The 25787-nt window shown below is 42.5% G+C and overlaps 1 protein-coding gene across 1 annotated transcript in view; it reads left to right on the top strand.

Annotated features, from left to right (window-relative positions):
- Positions 1 to 22418, top strand: part of micu3b (mitochondrial calcium uptake family, member 3b) — a 31656-nt gene extending 9238 nt beyond the window's left edge. Inside the window, exons 5-14 of the mRNA XM_079508432.1 lie at positions 3520 to 3567; positions 3694 to 3776; positions 3975 to 4049; positions 10633 to 10749; positions 11485 to 11576; positions 13172 to 13343; positions 15333 to 15441; positions 16610 to 16767; positions 18138 to 18216; positions 20062 to 22418. Coding sequence (XP_079364558.1) covers positions 3520 to 3567; positions 3694 to 3776; positions 3975 to 4049; positions 10633 to 10749; positions 11485 to 11576; positions 13172 to 13343; positions 15333 to 15441; positions 16610 to 16767; positions 18138 to 18206 — 923 coding nt within the window. The 3' untranslated portion in view covers positions 18207 to 18216; positions 20062 to 22418. The remainder of the gene's footprint in view (positions 1 to 3519; positions 3568 to 3693; positions 3777 to 3974; positions 4050 to 10632; positions 10750 to 11484; positions 11577 to 13171; positions 13344 to 15332; positions 15442 to 16609; positions 16768 to 18137; positions 18217 to 20061) is intronic.
- The last annotated feature ends 3369 nt before the right edge of the window (positions 22419 to 25787 follow it).

The raw sequence follows: 25787 nt of genomic DNA, 5'->3' as shown, positions 1-25787 counted from the left end.
TGTGTGTGTGTGTGTGTGTGTGTGTGTGTGTGTGTGTGTGTGTGTGTGTTTCAAATGAGATAGTGGTGCATCTTCTCTCTCTCTGTTGCTTTAACTAAGTGCCAACGCTGGGATGTGGGGGCTTTTAATCCTTGGCTGCTAAACGTTGCGGCTTTGTTGAGGGGAAAAAAGGAGGACTGGATTGATCTGCGAACAAAGCTTGGCTTTAAGAGAATGAAGGAGCTGTTTGAACCTTGTTGTGTCGAGGCATGTCCCACCGGCCAGCCCCCAGTCGCCCCCCACCCCCACCCCCGAACGCCACGGACATTATGAAGCTTTAAGAACGGCGTTGGATTACATCTCCGGGTCCGACAGCCACTCTGTATGAAGTGTTTCTGTGGAATCCATTGTATTGTCTAAATAACATCTACTTGGGCTGGTGGTGATGGTGGTGGAGGGGGGTGCTTTTCTCTCTCCCACAGTGAAGGTGTGTGGTATATAGAAGATGAGCCATGGTTGGAATCTTAAAAGTTATTTTTCTCCCCCCCCCTCCTCTCCTCTCCTCTCCTCCCCCCTCCTCTCCTCTCCTCTCCTCCCCCCTCCCCTCCTCTCCTCTCCTCCTCGACTCCATTTGAGCTTTAGGAAAAGTTCTTTGAAGCCTCAGAGACGTGTTGTCACTGTCAGGCTTGTTCGTGTCAAACAGAGATGAGCGGATTGTTGCGTCTCGTCACGGCTGATTTTTAGATTAACTTCTCCACTTATGAGGCCGCACCGCTGTACATCTCTGATGTGGATTTATGTCACGTTTGGGTGCCAGCTGGAGCTGCTATATCACTGTGTACAGCAGATGCCCCAACCATGCCAGGGTTTTGGGTTCCGATGCTGATCCTGATTTTGGAGTCCTAGACCACTGCTTATCTATATTTTAAACATGAAAGAAAGAAAGAAAGAAAGAAAGAGAGAAAGAGAGAAAGAGAGAAAGAGAGAAAGAGAGAAAGAGAGAAAGAAACTAGAAAAGGTACAAAATATTTAAATCAATTTGAAAAAACATTTTGCTTTAAGAGTTGAGACGAAGAACCATTTAAGTCCATAATTTATCCTTACCCCTCCCCCAAAAGTCCCATCTGTCATAACCCTTTATCATCCATAATTTATAAATTATGGATAATTAGTATGGACTTAAATGGTTCTTCGTCTCAACTCTATACAATGAACAAGAAAACCAGTACATATACATGAATCTTCAAAACCTTTTCAAAACTGTTCAGAATTGTTCTAAAATAGCCAATCTGTAAGTGTTGTGTTTCCATGTGATGCTTTGTGAGCTTGTAGTTTGCTATTTCTGAACCTTTGTCTTTTTAATCAGGCAACATTGGCTGCTACAGCTACTGTAGAAGGTCCTGGGTTCGATTTCCGCTGGGGACGCTGTGGGCGATAGGGGCGTATTCTCTCCTCCGCATCATCAGTGCCCATACCCGAGGCGGGGTTGGCGAAAGGGCCTTTCTGTGTGGAGTTTGCATGTTCTCCCCGTGTCCCCTAGGGTAGGTAGGTACCCCCACAAAAAACATGCAGTAATCCTGGTCTCTAAACTGGCCAGCGCCTGATGGAGGGTAAAGGAACTGGTCGGAATAACGTGTTCCTTCCCCTGCTATGTCCGGCCGGGGAAACTCCCCCCTGTAAGGTGAAAAGTAGCAGCTTGGACTCCTCATGCAAAGAAGGTCAGTCTGCTGCCCCCCCCCCCCCCCCCCCCCCCCCCCCCCAGGTTGGCAGAGGAAGTGTAGCGCCCAGGATTACATTAGATAATTGACATTGGGTGAAAAAATGGGTTGCAAAATCGTGGGATTAAAATAAAAATAAAAACATTGGCTGCTCCCGATGTCATCAGAAAAGTCAAATAATGGCCGATATATTGTCTAAACCAATATATCGGACAGGCTCTAGCATATAGCATGAGTAACACTCAGGCATCGTGCTGTGGCTTTACTTTACTGTGGCCTCCCTGCACAATGCATTGTGCCTCTGCCACACATCTACAAACATGCATTTGTTGTCTGATGCGTTCTTCAGTAGACTTCGCAAACAAATTATGGAAACAGAGCATGCAAAAGATCAGTCTATCTTTGTTTATTCAGGGGGGGGTATTCCTTTCAGGATCCTCTTAAAAAAAAGAAGAAAAAAAAGATCTCCCTGAAGCAAACCCCATACCTGAATCTTTTTCCCATAACACCTGGAGCAGTCACCCAGAACTATCTGCGCTTCAATTCTCTATCTTCTGCAGCAAAACAAAGGCTTGGGAATGCTTTCAGAGAGAGAGAGCAGGCAGCTAGGCGGCCGGCCCCTCCTCAGTCTGCTGAGATGAGCCTCTGACAGTTACTCTTTCCTTCTCGTGTGTGTCACATACAACAAAGGGGGCGGCGTGTCTAGGACACAAAGCCCGACACAAAAGCTAAATCAGGCGGTCTCGATCGGTGACAGATCACTTGAGAATGTTTTACACGGCGTTATCCAAACAAGAAGGTGATCAGAAGGCTGCAGGGCTTTGAATTTGTTTGGGTTTGTGTGCAAGATAGATCAGGCTGAGTTGTTAAAGCCTCTGTTTCTCTGTCAGAGAGGAGGGGAAGAGCACAGGCCGGGAGTAAAAAAAGGCACCTTATAAGATGTTATCAGAGAGAGAGAGAGAGAGAGAGAGAGAGAGAGAGAGAGGCGGGGTATTCATTTGAGGCTCAAACGTTTGAATGTCAAGGACCCCCAAATTAACACTATTTTTGAATAGCCGAAGTATAAAATGGGTGGTTAATAATTGACATTATAGTCCAATAACATGATATATATGACTCTGAAATGGACATTCATTATACAGTATATGCTTGATAATACATTTATACATTTTTTCTTGTAAAACAAGTATTTGTTTTCCCACTGTGGTATTATACTTTTACTTAAGGCTACCCAGAGCCATAGAGTAAGACAGAGTTAGTACGCAAACTCCGTTCACTTTATGGGACCAGTCCAATGGCGGCTCTTCTACATATACTTCTATTGAATGGGGACAACCGGAAGTATTGCATGGGGACAACCGGAAGTGTACGGAATGCTTTGGAGTCTATGGGCTCGCGCGAGTACATGAACCACGTGACCGTGCTGTTTTCTGCCCCCTCAATATCGCGACTCTTCTATTAGATGGCTCTGAGGCTACCCTTTGTAACTTTCCTGTTGTACCGAGATTTCAAACCTGGGCGCAAGTGCTGAAATTTCAAACACTGAGCTAATACAGTAGCCTGCCTGCTTGCTCAGAGTTTGTAGACCAGTCATGTCAAACTTTACCAGAAGCAGGATTGAATGTCTCAATAGAAGAGCAGAGAGACCAATTCAACCACCTCATTTGTATATGTTTTATTGTATTGGCATAGATTTGATTATAATCACACGCAAGTTATAGAGTGCAACTTTAAGTCCAAGGTCTGAGTACTTCCTCCTGCTCTGTCAGGTTGCATGGTTGTAAAAGGACGCTTACTGACCTGATATCCATCTTGTCTTCAGGCATCATCAGCTACACAGAGTACCTGTTCCTGCTGTGCATTCTTACAAGTCAGTAATCTTCATGAATACATAGGATGACTTGTTTTACATTCATTTGTAAACCTATATTATGTATACTATATATTATGTTTTTCTTTTATGGAAAAGGATTAATGGATGTTGTTTTCTTCTCAGAGCCCCTGGCAGGTTTTAAGATCGCCTTTAACATGCTCGATCACGATGGGAACCAGATGGTGGACAAACAGGAGTTCTTTTTGGTAAGGAAGGTGTCTTCTTTTAACCATTTGAACCCAGCATCCATATTCTGGGTGGGAACATTAGCCAAAAATGCCAGATACCAGACGGGAAAAGTGGTCAAAGTACAGTTATTACTCAAGTCCAGTTTTCTATGAGTACAGGGGGTTTAAGGACATTCAAAATGGCCACCCTTTTTTGTCTCATCTCCTTCTCCTCAGCTGGAGGACATTTTTCGAAAGAAGAGCGACAGAAAGGAAGCGGCCGTGGCGGAGGAGGACACATCTAATGAGCAGGTGGGAGGAGGAGAGGCGGCTTTCTGGCAGGTTCTTTGCAGTCGTGGACTTTACCGCCATGACACGCAGTATTCCTAGAGGGAGAAGAGAGTGTGTGTGTGTGTGTCTGGACAGACCTGGTGACTGGGGGGGGTACAGGGTCAAACATGCTCCAAGGCTTTCATCTGCGTTGGGGTTGTTCTTTACGGCAGCATGCAGGTGGATGTAAACAACAGGAGATGTGAACGGGGCGATAGGAGCGACCCCTTTGAGGTCTTATCACACACAACACAGCAGAGTCTTACTGTGTGGAACAGCTGAGACCCGCATCAGCCATCATAACATCATTATGGGGCACTCCAGTTCATTTTATTTTTGTCTATTTAGTTTCAAAATGAGGAAAACAAATTGCAGAAATTAGCAAAATAAAAAGTCTTAAAGAATCTGAAAATTACACATTTTCGCCCTGGGTGGGCGTTTTGCAGAAACCAAAAAGTGGAAGAGCCAATCAGTGTCTGTCAATCGCAGGGCCCTGACAGGGCAGACGCTGATTGGATCTTACACTTTTAGGTTTCTCTCAAAACACCCACCCAGCTCTTGGGGACAGACCGGTCTGCAGAAGACACATGACAATGTGAATTCATGTGACTGGGATGGTTAACAGGCACAAAGATTTCCAGTTCCCCCCCCTAAAACAGTGAATTGCCAAGCTTGTAGATATGATATTTTCACTATTATTGCAACAGGGCTTAAGTGATTAATTCATAATGTATGTTAGGGCCCAGGGGAGACACCAAAGTCATCTTTGGAGTCTTGAGCTGAAAGCTCTTTGGAACCCTTGATCTAGATGATTTGTTAGAAGAGAACAGAGCTGAGTTGATGAGCATGGAGACTCTGGGCCTATTTTTAAAGCTCAGGGGCAATCCGGGTGGGGCAGAGCAGTGATTCTCACAGTACATGTAATGGGGGGAAAACAAATTATTTCCGTCAGACAGTTCCATGTTCTTTAACCCCAGGCTTTATATTTTTTTGCTCGTCGGACGCATGCTTGACAGAGACTCTGCAAAAGATATGTAGCTTTGTCACTTTGTACCTGTACCAGGTTTTGTGGGTGGGAAACTCGCGAGGTACCAGTCCTTCGAAGCACTAGGGACCCCTGCTGGTTGATCGGGACACCTGTTAAAGGGCCACTTCACCCCTTTTGCAACCAGAGCTTATTTTAACACCCCGAGCGGCAGGGACGGAGTTCTCCGTTCTTTCAATTAGTAACGCCCAGCGCTCAGGACGGAGATTAATAAAAGGACGGAGATTTATTGATATCAAAACGGATCACATCGTTCCACAGGCTGGGAGCGTCTGTTGCGCAACATTCAATGTAATTTCCGGTTGGGACGTCATCGAAAATGTTCCCCCCCATTTTAGCCGATGAGACTGAAAATCTTAAAACATTAATAACTCTTGGTCTAAATTATTCTGTCCAATTCTAAGCATTAGAATTGGACAGCATAAGATTATGCATAAGATTATGTGTTAGACGGCCCATCGCGGTCCCGTCGCTAGTCGCGTTAGAATTAATCATACCTCCCGTTGTTGTCGATCGCCTCGGGAGTGTTTTGGCTACATCAAGCTACTTCAGCTACATCCGGGATAGCGCCTGGTGCGTCGCTAAATGTGCTCCGTTGCTGTAAATCGCTGGGCGCTCTGATTTAATAGTCCTTAATACCCCTGGGCGTTCTAGGTGTTAAGCAGGGAGGGCATCAGGGGAAGATATTAAAAAAAGAAAGGTAAATGGTGCATTTATATAGCGCTTTACATAGATTGTGCATTACATTTCATTCACACATTCACACACCGATGGCGGAGAAAACCATGCAAGGCACCAACCTGCACATCGGGAGCAATTCGGGGTTCAGTTTGTTGCTCAAGGACACTTCGACACTAACTCTGGGGGAGCCCGGGTTCGATAACTGGGAACCTTGCGGTTCTCATCCGGCCACTCTACCCCTGAGCCACCTCCACCCCAAGATGGCACGAATCGCCATAATATATTGATAATAAATTGGGGAGCAAATGAATTAAATAATGAATGAACAAAGAAATAAAGAATCCAACAGAAAAGGCCATAAAAAGAGAAAAGAAAATCTAAGCAAAACATGTGCATAATGAATTGATTGAACAGCACCAGCTACAGTATGCTACTTTACTTTAGGGTTCTCAACCTTTTTTACTTCAAGGACCCCATCTTTGATATGCATTAGTCCACGGACCCCCCTTTGATGCAGATCTGTTTTTAATTATGTCTGGGACCCCAATCTACACTGTAAAATCCTCAGTGTTCATTTCACTCTGAGTGTGCACAGTGGATCATTTGTACACTGTGTGTGTACACTGTGTGTGTGTACACTGTGTGTGTGTGTGTGTGTGTGTGCGTGTGTGCGTGCGTGTGTGCGTGCGTGCGTGCGTGCGTGCGTGCGTGCGTGCGTGCGTGCGTGCGTGCGTGCGTGCGTGCGTGCGTGCGTGCGTGCTCACTTGTGGAGATTCCCAGCAGCAGTGCAGATGATTAATGTCCAGGTCTTCTGTCACAGTTGGGTTAGTCATCATGGGAACACACACACACACACACACACACACACACACACACACACACACACACACACACACACCTTGAAAAGGCTCTTCACTGCAGAGTGACAGCACTGCACCCCCTCGGAGGCTCGGACCCCCATGTTTGATTTTTACAGTTTCTTCAAAAGTGGTATTTGGGCTCCGGTTACCTTTTGTAATGGATCTGACCATGAAACACACACACACACACACACACACACACACACACACACACGGGTCTACAAGCTAACAGAAAGAGCGCCCACGCTTTTCCAGACACCGTGTGAAGACCTTAGGGTTTAGGTGTGTCGTTTTGTTTTGTTTTGTTTGGATTTGTGCTGCATTACTCACGGCATCGTTCCAGCGAAGGTCCAGAAGTCACATCGCTTCAAATCCACAGAGCAGGCAGAACGTCTTTTAAAACACTGCTTCTCAACATGGGGTCCGGGGACCACCAGCAGTCCAAATCGACCCTTATTAGGGTCTGTAAATGGGCCCTTACGGCCTGTAACTCAGAGTGTACAAATATCTTTACACACTTAAATAAGCCTTAGCACTGAGGATTTTTATAGTGTAGATCCCCCCCCCATCTGTCAGACCCCCAATCTACAGTATAAAATCTGAAGTGTTCATTTTTGCTCCACTTGTACACTCTCAGAGTCACAGACCCCGTAAGGGTCCCATTTGTGGAACCCCTGGCGGGGCCCCGGACCCCACGTTGAGAACCAGTGTGTTAGACGTGCGGTTGAACCCCCCCACCCCCTCCAAGTATTCTAATTACAAGCATATCAAGGATCTTTTCATGGGACAGGATGGGAATAACATTAAAGGATCGTCCGTAATTAGCAGTGGGATCAAGTCGTAAATCTCTTGTCTCTGGTGAAACGCGACGAAGCGCAACGTTTAGAGATGTTTTATCAGCTGTCTTAAGCTTTTAAACATTCCCCCTGCAGGCGTGGAAGATGGAAGAAAAAAAATCCAATAGGATAAATAAATATTATGAAATGAGGCAAGGCTACGTGTTACAGAAGACTCTGTGCTGTCTGTTATGGGGTGTTGTTTTGGGTTGTGAAACTCCCCCAAAAAACTCTTACTTAATTGAAAGTATTAATACCACAATGAATGTAGAAGTTTACCCATTTACAGATGTCAATAATGATATTAGCCTACTAAACAATGTTAAAGCTCAATACTCCAACTACTGTTGGTGCTGTGTGGAGCGTCAGTGGAATCTAGTAGAAGTCATCAGAAATGACAGGCTGATATAAATAGATCAGAATCAACATAGTTTGGTTTATAATTGGAAGTGAGAAATCACAGCTTCCCCAAAACCGCATGCAAGTCACATTCCAAGTACTGGTACTTTTTTTTTGTATTACTAGTACTAGTAATTGAGTGCTTTTTCTTTACATTTCATTCCATATAAGTACTTTCTACTTCTGCTCCACTACATTTCAGAGGCAAATACTGTACTTTTCACTCTACAAGAAATTGAAAACTCTAGTTATAAATTACTAGATTAATAAATACACATTAACTAATTAAGCCTTATTTTATACTTTGTCTATTATTAACCAATTAAGCCTTTGTCTAAAAAATAATAAAACAAACCACTGTGTCCTTGTAGATGTATTATTTTTGAATGATTTTGACTTTTTTTTTTTGACTTTTGAAAAACCTTGGTACTTATTTTGTAAAAGTTGCAGTACAGGACTTTTACTTGTATTCACAGAGTATATATACAGAGTATATAACTACATTGTGGTAATGCTACTTTTACTTAAGTAAAAAAAGTTTCACCACTGCATTCCGAGTGGTTTCTTAATTGTGCACAATGTCAATTACATGAACGTTTTCTGCTTTTAGCACATTAGAGCATGCCCGCGTCAACTATCATAATAATGAAAATAATGATAGAATTCTGGTTTAGAAGCAAGACCTCAGAGAGAGATATCATTACTTTGAGTTTTACTAGACAGTGGTGGACAAGTACTCAGAAGTTCTCAAAAGAACAAATTACAGTACATAACATTTTTTTATATATCAATGTAGGCCTATTGCTGTATTGACATTTAGAAATGTTAATACAAAAGTAAAATAAATTATAATAAATACGTATATAAAATGGTGGTGTACAAGCTCAGAAATAGAGCTTAAAGGTTTTCTAATAATTTTTGTGTATGTTTGAGTTCCAGGAGTCCCTTCCTATAAATGTAGTGGAGTCAAACTTGCAATATTTATTATTTATCTTTGAAATGTAGTGGAGTGAAAGTCAATAAGCTCAATAAATACAAAATTCAAGTAGGCCTAAAGAACAAGTTAGTCAAAAAAAGTAAATCTAAGTAAGTTAAAACAGCTGAAAAATAAACATTATTACATAAATATGAAATGCATTTAGCATAATAAGTAAAGTAATACATTTATTACTGTCCTGTCTCAGCACACGCTTATGCGTTGTAAATGTTTGTTGGGGGGAGAAAGAAAAAGAGAAGTAACACAAAACATCCTCTGAGGTTTCTGGCAAAAGGCCGGCCCGCTCACCGCTTACAAACAATGAACAAAAGAAAGACGTAATTCCAGAAAGAGTGTTTAAATCAAAGCCCCAAAACCCACGTGACCAGCGGGAATGAAAGAAAGGTGCATGGTTACTTATTAACCTACATCAAGCGGTTCTCCATCCACATCCACCCTTACTAGGGTCTAGAAATAAGCCCTTACGGGGTCTGTAACTCAGAGAGTTTACAGATGGTTCCATCTGTACACTTTAAGTTAAATAAGCACTGACGATTTTTATAGTGTAGACTGGGGTTCCGGTATAGTTTAGTTACGTGATTCTTAACATTTTTAATTTCAATGACCCCCCACTTGAGGGGGTCCAACGATGGTCCTTGAGGGGGTCCAGTGGGGTCACCAGCAAAATTATTTAATGTGCTGTACGCATCAGTTTGACCACTCTTAACCCTATTTTATATGCTTCAGCTATTCAAAAACCTTTAAAAACTTGGAATTAATGTGGATATTTCCACTTCTCTATGGGGGTCCCTGGCACAACATAATTTCCCCCTGGGGCTCCATGACCAAATACATATCAATTTAGGGGGTTCATTGACGTGAAAACGTTTGAGAAGGAGTGACCTACATGTCAGCTCTTAGCTCGGTATCGGATGATGTTTGTTTGGGTGGATCCGGTTACAGATCCAAACTGGCATGGATCCCCCGCTCCGCTCCGCTCCCACCCAGGCTTCACGCCCTGGGTTCCAGGGACACACGCATGCAGCTGTCTGTCTTGGCCTGCGTTTCTCTTCCAAGAAAAGAGTGCATGCACCACTGCTAGAGCAGCCCCACTCCACTTCATGGTCCATGGACCTTCTAACGTTAGAAAGCCTCCTCAGATATGTGGGTGTCAATCCCTCTAGAGAGGCCCTGTGTGTGTGTGTGTGTGTGTGTGTGTGTGTGTGTGTGTGTGTGTGTGTGTGTGTGTGTGTGTGTGTGTGTGTGTGTGTGTGTGTGTGTGTGTGTGTGTGTGTGTGTGTGTGTGTGTGTGTGTGTGTGTGTGTGTCTGATTGAATGGATGTCAAATGCTCAGGGCTTATTTAGATTCCGTCATATGAGAAAGGACTGAATTTCGTAAGCAGAAAACGTATTGTGTTCGCTGAAAATCTGTAATTCTTTGGGGGGGTAAATGCAGCTCATTAGTCCGAGGTGTGTTTTGTTGATGTCACCTTATGACACAAGTATTGTGTGTGTGTGTGTGTGTGTGTGTGTGTGTGTGTGTGTGTGTGTGTGTGTGTGTGTGTGTGTGTGTGTGTGTGTGTGTGTGTGTGTGTGTGTGTGTGTGTGTGTGCGCGCGCGCATGTGCGCGCTCATGTTTCCGTTGTTTGCTCTTTTAGGGCGTGTGCTTCTATCTATGTGATTCTGTCACTAATCCAGACAGTGTTTTTGCCAGATGTGTGTGTGTGTGTGATCTAACAGCTGTGTGCTCCCACTGACGCGGCTGCAGGTCCTTCCAGACGCCAGTGAGCAGCCAGGGGCGGAGCCCCATGCCGCCGGGGGGCGGGGCATGTGGGACACGCTGAGGCGTGGCGCCAGTCAAGTCGTGTTCTCTGATCTCTCCGAGGTAGTGGCGGCGTCACCTTTGATGGTCTCATTTACACCCTGTCCTTATGACGGTGTCACTCGCCCAAAATAGCCAATCTACAAGTATGTTGGGAGCGTGTAGATGGGCTATTTTTAGTTTGGAGATATTCTTGATCTTTTTAACGTTTTATTTATTGATTTTTTTATCTTAATGTCTGATTTAATACTGTACTTCATCTTTAAAAGTCAAAGTCTTTTAAAATAGAGTTATTAAAGATTTGTAATAACTTTCACCTATAATGCCATGCCTATCCATTGGAGCAGAGTTCTTTTTGTTCTTCTTTTTTTTCATTTTCTGAAAAGTAAGTGCATGATGAATTCTGAACAAATGGGGGGGGGGGGGTAACTTTTCCACTCCACCCAGTAAAAAAGGTTAACCATTAACTGTGAGTCCTTGTCTAATGGCTGCACCTGGCGGTGGCTTTAAACTAACATGGCGAAATTAACGAATGTCAACTGGTTTTAAGTGTTCTTGCCTTGTTGTGCTGCATAATAGAGTCGTAAACACAAAAATACATCCCGCCTGCCAAGACATGCCATCATTTATCTACAGTACATACAGTACATAACATAGATGTAAGTTCAGTTCAGGGTACTATATATTTTTTATGATATTCTATCTTGTTGTTTTAATGAACTTCAACTTGTATTGTACATCATTTGTTTTGGTAGGATTATAGATTTGATTTAATACTCTGGACCTTTATCTGTACAGCATGTGGACGAAAACAAAACGGACACCACCTTACTGGTGCATTTCTTCGGGAGGAAAGGCAAGGCAGAGCTGAACTTTGAAGATTTTTACAAGTGAGTGGAAGTAAAGTCACAGGGTACCGTTTCAATTAAAGGTTATTTTTGATATTTACTATGTCGGGTGGAACCCTCATATATCCAAAACCGTTATCCAAAAGTAGCAGATGTGCAAGCTCAAGACACGTTGCTTCCCACCATGTTTCAAAGCTTGCAGATCTGGTAGTTATTCTGTGATACTGTAGTATGATGAAATAGGGCATTCATTTACGAAAAAACACCAGAAGGTTAGAATATGGAGAGGTTTCTGCCCGACAGCGACGATGTAATCTTTCACTGGTATATTTTTCACAATAAGCATGCATTTTTATTTTTTACTTAATTTGTTTTAGTCACGTGTGTCTGCCCTGCCACTCAACCAATGACTTTGGTACCGGTACTTTGGTACCGGAAACAATTTTTATATCTTCAGCACTAGAAACCTGCAACATTCATTTTGGAGGGCTACTTCTGTGGTTTTGTTTCCTACTGAATTCAGAAAATAATGGAACCGAAGATGTTGCCAAAAAAAGACTGCAATTATGATGCAATGCAATTCTGAATTATGGAGTTATATTTTGGGGTATATTACCTCATAACCTTTTGATGACACTCAGTCTTGAGGTGTGTATGCGTGCAATTTAGATTATTCTTCAATTATCAATTCAATTAAGCCCTGTTCTATACTTCGGCTTTTTGAAAATGGTCAAATCAACAAGCTCACAACGCATCGCGGAATCGTGACACGTTGTGAGCTTGTCCCATTTAAGAGTGAAATGGGACATTCTACATAATGAGTAGTCTTTAAATGGGACATTCTACATAATGAGTAGTCTTTAAATGGGACATTCTACATAATGAGTAGTCTTTAAATGGGACATTCTACATAATGAGTAGTCTTTAAATGGGACATTCTACATAATGAGTAGTCTTTATGGGACATTCTACATAATGAGTAGTCGTTATGGGACATTCTACATAATGAGTAGTCTTTAAATGGGACATTCTACATAATGAGTAGTCTTTATGGGACATTCTACATAATGAGTAGTCTTTATGGGACATTCTACATAATGAGTAGTCTTTATGGGACATTCTACATAATGAGTAGTCTTTATGGGACATTCTACATAATGAGTAGTCTTTAAATGGGACATTCTACATAATGAGTAGTCTTTAAATGGGACATTCTACATAATGAGTAGTCTTTATGGGACATTCTACATAATGAGTAGTCTTTATGGGACATTCTACATAATGAGTAGTCTTTATGGGACATTCTACATAATGAGTAGTCTTTATGGGACATTCTACATAATGAGTAGTCTTTAAATGGGACATTCTACATAATGAGTAGTCTTTATGGGACATTCTACATAATGAGTAGTCTTTATGGGACATTCTACATAATGAGTAGTCTTTAAATGGGACATTCTACATAATGAGTAGTCTTTAAATGGGACATTCTACATAATGAGTACTCTTGCGTTGGCACCTCAAGTACATTTTGATACCAATACCTTTGCACTTTTACTCAACCAAGTAACGTTTTGAATACAGGACATTTCCAGAGTATTTTCTACCTTGTGGTATTGGTCCACTCTCCTCTGCAGGTTCATGGACAACCTTCAGACCGAGGTTCTGGAGGTGGAGTTCCTGTCCTACTCCAAAGGCCTGCCCGTCATCAGCGAGGAGGACTTCGCTCAGATCCTGCTGCGCTACACCACCGTGGACAGTGTGGACGCCCACCTGGAGAACCTGAGAAACACCATGCAGAATGAGAAGGTAAGAGAACCTCAAACCCAGTGGTTCTCAAACTTTTTAATGTCAAGGACCCCCAAATTGACATTTATTAGCCCGCAGACCCCCATTTGAAAAAGATATGCCAAGGTCCCCCATAAGGTCCCCCAAATGGACCAATGGGTCAATTTGGTTCCATTTGTACACTCTCTGAGTTGCATAATAATAATAATAATTGTATTTATATAGCACTTTTCTAGACAAAGTTACAAAGTGCTGTACAACAAATTCACTAAAAAGCAGGAAAATCAAACACAATTAAAATAGATCTAACAACAACAGATGGCCAACAGTAAAAAGCATATTTAAAGATGCAATATAGAAACAACAACAAAATGTAATAGACTAAAGAAATGTAATAGACTAAAGAACAAACATTCAACGGGGCAGGGAGGGGAATGCTTTTCTGAACAAATATGTTTTTAGAAGAGATTTAAAGGATGCAATGGTATCTGCTTGTCGGATGGTTTGGGGAAGGGTGTTCCAAATTTTAGGGGCACGGACGGAGAAGGCTCGCTCTCCCTTGTTTACGAGATGGAATTTCTCTGGAACTTTTAGGAGAGCTCTGTCTGAAGAGGGTCCATTTGGTTCCTAATCCTATCTATCATTTAGCTAGGGACCCCCTGAAACTCCGTCAAGGACCCCTGGGGGTCCCCGGACCCCACTCTAATCCATTAAGACCTGATCAGCGACCCCCATCTCAAAATATATTTTTCCAGGGACCCCCAGAAGCAAAGATTTGAGTTTGAGTTTCAAAAAATGTCAGATCTACAAGATCATTTCGTGGCACGAAGTGACGTGCTATGAGCTTGTATATCTGCTATTATATCTGCTATTTTCTGTTACTGTCGTGTTACCAAGGAAGTAACTTCACATTGTATGGATTGCAGAAAACCTAACCCACACATTCACACACCGACAGCAGAGGGAACCATGCATGCAATGCACCCACCTGCTCACCGGGTGTAGTTAGGGCGCTCAGTGTCTTGCTCAAGGGTACTTCGACACAGCCACGACACAGCCAGGGGGAACCTGGAAGCTTCGGTCTCCAAGCTCTACCCTCCTGAGCCACTAGCGCCCAGAGTACTACACCAAATGCTTCCCCAATACCCCCTCTGGCTGTTTGACACTCCCTTGGAGAGGGTCTGAATTAGCTGCTGAGTGAAACTTTAAATTTGTTTTCTTCTGTGCGCGGAGTGCCAACCCGCTCCTCAGTCGCGCTGAGGAGCCTGTTGCTAGATCTCCATTGACGATCAAGTGGGTCTCATCGTTGGGCTGAGAGATATTTTATGGCCCTCGACTTGTTAAAACAGCAAAGAGTCACACGTTCACTCATTGCCTCATTTGTTAAGAAGCTGTCTGTGTCTGTGTGTGTGTGTGTGTGTGTGTGTGTGTGTGTGTGTGTGTGTGTGTGTGTGTGTGTTCACACCTTGGCCCAGCTCGGCGCGGGGGCCCCCAGGGGCCGACAGGAGAAGCTAGTAGCGGCGGCACGGTTGACTGGAGATCAATGGCAGCAGTGTTGCTACTGAGATGTTTGAGCGTTCATCTGGTTTTGTTTTTGTTTATTTAAGTGTCAGGTTAATCTGCTTTAGAAAAGTCTGCAAACGACCTGACCTCTTCCTAAAAGATACAATACATGCCCACACCCCCCCACCCCCCCCCCCCCCCCCCCCCAGCACGCACGCACGCACGCACGCACGCACGCATTATTATTTGTAAAGACATGTTACTTCCACTTGTTTGAAACATCTCATTTTTAGTCTGCATAACAATACATCTTCTCTTCTGGGGGTACTCATGTTTTTGGAGATAAGGGTCTGCGGCCAAATACATTTTGGGGTCTGTGAAAATGTTTTAGAACGACTGTTCTAAAAACTGTGTAATATGAAGCATATTACACCGTAGCATGAATTGTACATTTGCTTTTCTCTGCTACTTGTGGGTAAATTTCTCCCATGTGTGTGCCCATTGCAGGGAATCACCTTTGAAGAGTTTAGGACCTTTTTCCAGTTTCTGAACAACTTGGAGGACTTCTCCATCGCCATGCAGATGTACAACTTCGCCAACCGTTCTGTTGGTCAAGGTGAGTCAGATCACCTGAGTTCATCCAGTCTGGTGCTCGCTACATGTTTTGTGTGGGACACTGGGACTCTAACTTGTGAGCCACACTTATGGCTGCACTCTCATTCTCCGCTTGTCCATTCAAGAATTTGGTCCCAAACAAGATATCGGAACATCTAATGGAGCGGTTCCAAACCTTTTCTGCATGAATGCCTGCTTGAAAATCTCGAATTTGTTTGTGGCCCACCCATCTGACCACTTGACATGGCAGCCTTTCGGACGATGAACCATACCATTTGGGTGACCCCATGACCTTTCCTCTGGCACCCCGTACGAACATTTGCACTGGTTTCAAAGTTACGTTGTAGCTTTTTATGGGAATTTATTCTACTAGAGAAATGTAGATCTTTAACAATAATTTTACTCTTGACAGCGTAACATGAAACCAACTGTCCATCATTTAGCTGGGGACCACCTGGAAGCCCATCAAAGACCACTGGTGGTTCCCGGGCCACTGGTTGAGAACCACTGTACTAGAGGTTCGGGCTGCTATGCGGAGCTCACTGCTACCGATCCGTCAATATGTCTGAGTCTGTCAGAGTATTAGCCATTAGCCAATTGTAATATATGATTGTATGCTTGGGTCTCTAGGGGGCACTAACAGGGCAGATTGGTTTTCAGGCTTGTGTCCACCAAAACTCAAGGTTGAAAACATCCGGTTAAAAAACACCAGACGTGAACGCACATAGCAGAACAGACACACTCAGCATTCCATAACGGTGCTGTTTCCAGCACAGCGTAAATACGTAGTGCTCCCATTGAAATAATTAAAAACCTACTCAGGGGAAAAAAAGGCATGAACCCACCCCCCCAAAAAGTGTCACGCACACACGCTCTTTATTGCGTGGCCACAACGGGACGTCTGCTCAATGAATTTCAATGAGAATGCGCGCAGACAAACTTTGTTCCTGCATTGAGTGGAGAAAAAGTATTCACGTGCGCGAGTGGAGCGTCCATGTGCGGCTGGTCAGTGTGAACGGCTGCATTCATTAACATGGAACAGGAAAATCGCCTGCTCTTGCGCCCGGTGGGCTCAAGTGCTAGTCTCTTTTCTTCCATTGTAGATGAGGTCACAGCTCACCAAAAAGCTTTGGGTAAACGTGCTTGTCCTCTTCTTCTCCTGGTCTTAGACGAGTTCATGCGGGCGGTGTACGTGGCCACAGGCCTCCGGCTGACCCGTCACGTGGTCAACACCGTGTTCAAGATCTTCGACGAGGATCATGACGGTCAGCTGGGCTATAAGGAGTTTATCGGCATCATGAAGGACCGGCTGCACCGCTCCGAGAGGGTGAGAGGACTCTCCCGGCCACGCTGGGGACATTTAAATGTTGTTTATCTCATGTTTACAATGGTACGCACAGGTGATATGGACACCTTAGACTCTAAGGTGTTCATATCTGCCTCGACACCAAGGCTTAGACAGACTAGAGCATTGGTTCTCAAACTTATTTTCAAGGTCTCACCTTAACTCTGACAGTATACAAATGGAACAGAGAGTTCCAATGGTTTTCAACCCTTTTCATGTCAAGGTCCATTATATATTCTTCATTTACGCCACGGACCACTTGATGACATTTAGCCTCTCAGACCCAAAACTTGGCTTAGAATATTTTGTTGTTGTTGAAGAACAACACAATTCCATGCTGCATTGATATGGTACCATCCATACGAGGCATAACAGCCAAAATAACACTTCTTCTACGTTCTCTAATATTGTGTAGACAATAATTTAACTCTTGAGAGTGTAAAATGAAACTAAATGGACCTTGGTTTCATTTCACGCTCTCAAGCGTTAAAGATCTATGAGGGTCCATTTGGTTACCAACTCTCCATCATTTAAGTTGAATTGGAGACCACCTGGAACCCCCTCAAGGACCACTGGTGGTCCCCGGAAAACCACTGCCGTAATCCATTTGGAAAACCACTGGACTAGAACATTGGCTCCCAAACCTTTTCAGCTAAAGATACATTTGGTGACTCCCGTGGGACCCAAACATACAGTACATTTTTGAGGGGCACTAGCCTCTCCTATGCCCAGCTTTGTGTGTTTGTGTGTACCACATAGTGATGATTTGATTGGCTGAGCACGGAATGTGATGTATGATGATAAGAGCGCCCCTCACTTCACACAAGTGTGATTTTTAACTATTAGTATATCTATAATATTAGTGGAGTAAAACTCACAATACTGAGATGTAGTGGAGTAGAAGTATAAAGCATCAAGAAATGGAAATACTCAAGTAAAGAAAAAGGTACCTTGAAATTGTACTTAAGCACGTACTTGAGTAAAGTACTCAGTTACCTCACCTTACCCCTGTGCCATGTTTCTGTTTACTGACATGACTGCTGTAGCGGTGATATTTGTGAACTTATACCGCCATCTTGTGGGTCTACGGTAGAACAACAGCCTTAGTTTCATGGGCTCTACCTCTGCCTCCTTACAGTATGTTTTTCTGTCTCTCTCTGGTTCTCTCTCCCTTTTACACACACACACACACACACACACACACACACACACACACACACACACACACACACACACACACACACACACACACACACACACACACACACACACACACACACACACACACACACACACACACACACACACACACACACACACACACACACACACACACACACACACTTTCACAGGGCCTCAAAGTGGAAGAGACGTTCACGTCTTTCAAGTCTTGTATGAAGAAGCAGCTTTCAGGCAAATAGATACGAATGGGTACGTTGCTTTGTATGGAACACAAATCTAGACAGACCACCCTACAGTAACACAGATACTTAATACACACATACAGCATAGGGTTGTTGTCAAGCATATAAGCCTCATATAAGAATCTCTTAAATGTTTGTTTTTTAGTTTTTAAAGTTTTTCAGGAAAAAAATTAAATAATGTGTTCCATCGGATTCAATGTAGTTACTATTTAGTCACAAGCTCTTTAATAGTACTTTTCATTGGTATAAAATCCAGACATACTTATATTTGCAAAAATGGCAACAAACAAAACAGCCAATCTATAAGCTATTTTTGCCTGTGGAGGTACAGGACTGTAAAGGTACAGATACAAATAATCATAACTTGCTTGAATTCTCAAATGATTTTCAAGCAGTGTGGTTTGTTATAATAATATAATATAATAATAATACAAATAATAATAATAATAATAATAATAAAAAGAAAATTCAGTGTCAGCTTGCAGTAAGTCAGCTCAGTGGCCTGGTTAGTGGTTAGAATGTCCGCCCTGAGATTGGAAGGTTGGAGTTTGATCCCTGGGCCGGGTCATAGCCCTGCTTGCCACTCAGCGTCACTGGTTGGATAGGGGGTAAGTCCCTGCAACATACTAGCATCATGCCGCCTCATCAAGGCGCCTCATGCTACAGCAACAACAGATAGGGTCCTACCTTATGGGCCACATGGCTCTGCAAGGCTTACTATGACTACAACTTACAGTATGTAAGACTTGGGCGTATTCCTTGTAGTGGAGTTATAGCATGCTGCAATTCATAATGGTGATGTCTTTGACAAGTGGCCCCAGTGGCCAATACAGTATGTCTACACAAATGTGGATGTACACCCAAATTTGTGAACACCCGGTGTACACCCTGTGAACACCCGGTGTACACCCATAACCGCGTTGATAAATGAGGGCCTATGTTACAGACTGTATGTGTAGGATTGTTAGATTGTGGAGTTGTCTAGTAGTTGAGAGAGTCTACAGGCGCAGTGTGACAGCGCTGTGACGATGACACACCCTGTGCTGCTTCCTCCACAGCATTGAGTTACACTGTAATATTAACGGCCTATCAGGTGCCACCAGACACCAGCGTCAGTCTGCGTACAGTTGATAAGAGCAGTGGAGCAGTGAGAAATGCTGAAAATGCCTTTCTGTTCCAGGAGCAGAATGTGTTGAATCTCTGTGGTGGGTTTTACACACAATGTGCCTTACTTTACTTTCCATCGACTTAATAGAACACACATGCATATAATCAGTAGCCTCAGTGTAGCCTTCAGTTAGACTTAACGTGAGGAGCCAAAGCAGGCCCGGCGACACAGGGGTGCCAGCCCAGAGGGCACCTGTCCCCTCAGTTTAAGTTTTATGTACTGTAGATATTTCTTTACTATATAAAATGATGTGCACCCTCGCCATTTTCAACTGCCCCCTCAGTTCCTGGTGTCGAGCCTGAGCCTTAAGGTTATATACAGTTGCTATCAGGCAGACACCTTACCTACATTTTTTCGTCCTAATTTTCTAACTTTGTCGAAAGGAGGGAATATATCAGGCCTACAAGCTCACAACATGTCAGCAATTTAATTTTGTTTTTTATGTTTGGAGAATGTTCGCCTGTAATGACATGCCCAAAATAGGGAGGCCGTCAGGTTGAAGTGTGCCTGTGAGTTTTATAAATATTGAACCAATGAAAAGTATTAACTACTAGAGCTTGTGACTAAATAATAACTGTGTGTGTGCGTGCATGCATGCGTGCGTGCATGCGTGCGTGCGTGCATAAACATTATATTCCGAAAATATATAATAACCCATTGTCGTTATGTGTGTGTCATCACCAGGTGGATGAGTGAGTGCATCAAGGCTGCCCTTCTGTTCTCACTACACAACTGTAAAAACGCTCCATCACCATGAAGAGGAACTGTGGCCAGCAGCCACACGCTGGCACGGCAGTCTGTTGCAGTGCACACGCAACAACGCCTCGTGTTCTCCTCCCACATGTCTCGCACGTCTTAAAGGAGAAATGATGCAAAACAGGTTGTTAGTTTAAAATCAGCGACTCCCAACATTTTCTGGATCACTGTGGAGTGTGGACCACCCATTTGACCGACATGGCCGGCAGCCAGATGGGTGGTCTGTGTCATTTTCAGAGCATGTTTTATTTTACTGATCAATCAATTGGATAGCGTTCTGTTCCGGCTTGGATCAGTGGAACTTACAGAGTATATTTTAAGTTCCCATTTATGGGTGTCAGAAGAAAAATAAATCGAGTATTTTTTTATTAAAATATTCATGTTATATTAAGATTATCATTCAAATCTCGCTGTTTTGCCTGTAATTTTAATGGCCCTATAGTGGGTCCCAGCCCACAGTTTGGGAGTCGCAGAGTTAAACTAATGAAATACAAGCTACTGTAAAAGATGCTTGAATTGTATCAGATTTACCTTTAATTATCAATCCAATCTGATGGATTGGCAATCCTTGTTGAGTTTTGCACTAGTCTAGTCTAGCAGTTTGACTATCGGACGTCTCCTTGTCCAAAGACAAACTCTTTATTTATTTGTTTGCATAGATAGAATAGCCTATATTTCAGAAGCAATGAATGAAATAATATCATTATTGTATTAGTTTACAAACGTACTGTTGCAGGGTGTTAATCACTGACTGTCTTAGTGTCTTTAACCAGTAATTAACCAAATGAACCCTAGCGTCCCTATTCTGGGACACTGTAGCAAGTAGATCGGCTATTTTCAGCAAAGAGATTTGGTGTAGAGGGAAATAATTAGGGGGTCTATTATAGAGCCCTGGGGTACTCTGGTCAACTAAGTATGTAGGACATGGTTTTAAGTGGTCATTTTTATGCTCTGTTGTACAACGCAGTATCAATCAGGTCTTTATCCATTGACGTAAACAGGCTGGGCGCTGCTCTTTCTCTCTCTCTCTCTCTCTCTCTCTCTCTCTCTCTCTCTCTCTCTCTCTCGCTCTCGCTCTCGCTCTCGCTCTCTCTCTCTCTCTCTCTCTCTCGTGCGTGTCAGTATGATGTGCAATCTCTGTACAGTGTTTATTGGGTGTGTATTGTTGTGTGTAATCTCTGTGCAGTGAGCACATTGCTAACATACTTTGTCCTCCTCCTCATGCAGATCAGTTTACAAGAATCCCCCCTCTCTCCTTCATCTCTCTCTCTTGCTCTCTCCTTTCCCCTTCTCTCTCTGTCTCTCCCTCTCTTTCTCTCTCTCTCATTCTCTGTCTCTCCTTCCTCTCAGCCCCCGTCTCTCCCTCCTTCCTCCCATCTCTCCTTGTCTCGGTCTCTGATTCTCTGTCTTGCTTTCTGTCTTCCTCTCCTCTCCTCTCCTCTCCTCTCCTCTCCTCTCCTCTCCTCTCCTCTCCTCTCCTCTCCTCTCCAGTATACTCTCAACTCTTATAACTACAGGCAGCTAAACTGTGTATATTATTATATTTGGGGATGCTTTCAACTAAGAAAATAATACAAAAATACCATAATTGAAAATGCCACCCCCAAGGCTGCAAGGCATTGAAGTTAAATATACATTTGATGCTTTTGTGTGACGCTGTAGTATGGTCAAGTATGGCGTTAATTTACGAAAGAACACAAACGGTTAAAATATGGAGTTAAGAGATTTCTTGCCACGATATAAACATTATGTCAGTTGTTTTACTGTAAAGCTCTCAGCAGTGTGTTCAGACTGGCTCAGCAGTCAGTAGGCCGCTTGAACATCCTGAGCTATTCATCGAACATTTATCTCATTCGTGTGTGTGTATATATATATATATATATATATATATATATATATATATACACAGTATATATCCTGATTAAGTCCATGTTCTCTGCATGTAGAGGATAGGCTTACCTATGAGCATTTGACCACGTATGAACCCTGGTGTCCCTATTCTGAGGGCGAACATCTGGCAGTCTGACATGTGGCAGATTTGCAAGCTCACGACACACGACTCGTGACACAATCAGCTGTTTTGGGGCAAAGAGATTTGATGTAATAGGGAAACTTTGAGTGGACGTAGCACAGAGCCCTGGGGGACACCGCTCAACTACGTTTGTACTATAGGGTTCAAGTGGTGAATTAATTTGGACAGCTGAAACTCATCCATACAACTTATTAATTTAATACCAACAGGCCTTGACTGTTACATGCGTATCTGATGAATAAATTAACTTGAAGTGATGAAGAATGTTTATTTCTCTCTTTATTCAACTGTCTCCCTCGCTAACACAAGCATGCGCAGACACACACACACACACACACACACACACACACACACACACACACACACACACAAAATCAGGTTCACTGCAATTCATCTCTGCAAACTAGTGCTAATACGTTGAGAAAATCACTTTCACCTAGAAACTCCATTCACACTTTTTATAATTATTCAGCTTACTGTGGACATACTGGAACGTTTAACTCTGAAATCTTAATCCATTTAATGTATTTCAATACATAGTGAAAAGTCTGCAGGCGGCAGGCCTGGATAACCTTGATGGCAAGTTACTGAAGCTCGCTGTACACCATGGTAACTAAACCAATTCCTCACATTTTAACCAGAGCCTGACGTGGGGGGTGTGTCCACAAATATGGAAGGGAGCTAAAGTTATTCCAATACCAAAAAATTCAAAAGCAAACATTACAGAGGTTAACAGCCGAAAATAGAACTGATGCAATGAAGAATACAGTCATGTACAGGGCAATTACTATCTGGAACTCTATACCAGTATGCATAATGCATCACAGAAATTAAGGGTAAAGGCATTTTAAGAAAAGACTGAAGGATTGTCTTATACAAATGGAGAAATTGTAATTGTTTATACCAGGTAATGTTATACAATCTAGAGTTTTAAGTTGTTCTTCTAGAAATCAGAGTGGCTCAATGGGGAAAGAGCCTTCCTGGGAATCAGGAGGCCACAGGTTCAAGTCCCGGCTCCGACAGTGTGTCTCTTGTGATTGTGACAAGTCAAATTTTATCTACAAAGATAATCGTTAGTAGGGTTGTCCCGACGGATCGGGTGATCGAGAATCGGGGCCGATCACGTCATTTTCAAATGATCGTAATCAGATCGGGAGCCAAAAAACATGATTGGGGCATCCCTAGTATCAATATTATATCCATATCTTGGTATTAGACTGGATATATTGTCTGTGATTTGGGATATTGTACTATTGTGATATGGCATAAACGTGTTCTATAAAATCTAAATATAGGATCAGAAAAGATCGGTATCAGCAAATGCTCAAAATCTTTGGCATGCAGGCCCCATTATAAATTTCTCAAATTTGAAAGCATGCTTTCAAATTTGAGAAATGTATAATGGGGCTCAATGGCAGATATTGCCACGTTAAAAAATCACTTTCACCTAGAAACTCCATTCACACTTTTTTTTATAGAAACTCCATTCACACTTTTTATAATTCAGCTTACTGTGGAGACACATGCTGGAACTTTTTACTTTGAAATGTTTTGTAGTTTCTGAGTTATTTAACTTAAACACCCAATGCATTCTCAATGGCAATAGCACAAACTTTGGCATGCTACTAGTCCTACATACTTACACCTAGAAACCCCATTAAATCCTATTTAGGTTCATCTTACGGTGGACATGTTTGCCTGATAAGGAATCTTTGAGATGTTTCATAGTTTTAGAAATATAGTGCTTTCAAATTTGAGAAATTTACAATAGGGCTCAATGGCAGATATTGGCACGTCAAAAAAGCACTTTCACCTAGAAACTCTATTCACACTTTTTATAATTCAGCTTACTGTGGAAACACATGCTGGAACGTTTTACTTTGAAATGATTTGTAGTTTCTGAGTTATTTAACTTAAACGCCCAATGCATTCTCAATGGCAATAGCACAAACTTTGGCATGCTACTAGTCCTACATACTTACACCTAGAAACCCCATTCAAACCTATTTAGGTTCATCTTATGGTGGACATGTTTGCCTGAAAAGGAATCTTTGAAATGTTTCATAGTTTTAGAAATATAGTGCTTTCAAATTTGAGAAATGTACAATGGGACTCAATGGCAGATTTTGGCAAGTAAAGATTTGAGTGGGGTTTGAACCCACAACCTCCAGATCTTGTAGTCAATGTGCTAAGTCACTGAGCCACTTGCTACCTGCCACAACACAGTTTGCCTTTCTTTTTGAGTAACAACATTTATACAAAAATAAAATACAAAAAATAAAATAAGAGATTTGTCTATTGTTTCTTGTGCTGTTGTTTATCTCTAGAGGTTTGAATGCTTATGAACCACAATGGAAACAAGTCTCTGGCTCTTATATCATTATCTTTTTTGCTTTTTGTACACAGCAAGCACAGTGGCTCACTTGGTACAGAGCCTGCCTTGGAATCAGGAGGCCACAGGTTCAAGTCCTCGCTCTGACATAGTTCCCCAAAATCATGAAAAAATTGCATACTATAGTATGCTGTCTGAAACCATGAACTATAGCAGGCCAATTTCGTGATTTTCACCTTTTTTTTTCAAATCCTCCAAAATCACAAAAAACTACATACTATAGTGTGCCGTCCGAAACCATGGACTATAGTATCTCGTTTTTCATAATTTTAGAGGATTTGAAAAAAAGACGAAATTCACTCAGAGACGATGGGATATAGCCCATGGTCTCGGAGTGATTTTCGTCTTTTTTTCAAATCCTCGTTTTTCACCATTTTTGACCATGGGCTATAGCCCATATCGGACGGCATACTATAGCATGCCTATGGTCTCTGAGTGATTTTCGTCTTTTTTTCAAATCCTCGTTTTTCATCATTTTTGAGGATTTGGAAAAAAGACGAAAATCACTCCGAGACGATGGGCTATAGCCCATATCGGACGGCATACTATAGCATGCCGTTTTTCATCATATTTGAGGATTTGAAAAAAAGACGAAAATCACTCCGAGACGATGGGCTATAGCCCATGGTCTCGGAGTGATTTTCGTCTTTTTTTCAAATCCTCGTTTTTCATAATTTTTGACCATGGGCTATAGCCCATATCGGACGGCATACTATAGCATGCCGTTTTTCATCATTTTTGAGGATTTGAAAAAAAGACGAAAATCACTCCGAGACGATGGGCTATAGCCCATGGTCTCGGAGTGATTTTCGTCTTTTTTTCAAATCCTCGTTTTTCACCATTTTGACCATGGGCTATAGCCCATATCGGACGGCATACTATAGCATGCCTATGGTCTCTGAGTGATTTTCGTCTTTTTTTCAAATCCTCGTTTTTCATCATTTTTGACCCTGGGCTAAAGCCCATATCGGACGGCATACTATAGCATGCCGTTTTTCATCATTTTTGAGGATTTGAAAAAAAGACGAAAATCACTCCGAGACGATAGGCTATAGCCCATGGTCTCGGAGTGATTTTCGTCTTTTTTTCAAATCCTCGTTTTTCACCATTTTTGACCATGGGCTATAGCCCATATCGGACGGCATACTATAGCATGCCTATGGTCTCTGAGTGATTTTCGTCTTTTTTTCAAATCCTCGTTTTTCATAATTTTTTACCATGGGCTATAGC

This window comes from Electrona antarctica, assembly GCF_951216825.1.
Source record: "Electrona antarctica genome assembly, chromosome: 1".
In the NCBI taxonomy this organism is placed as follows: domain Eukaryota; kingdom Metazoa; phylum Chordata; class Actinopteri; order Myctophiformes; family Myctophidae; genus Electrona; species Electrona antarctica.
Note: the sequence above shows the minus strand (reverse complement) of the source record. Positions and strands in the feature narration are given on the sequence as shown.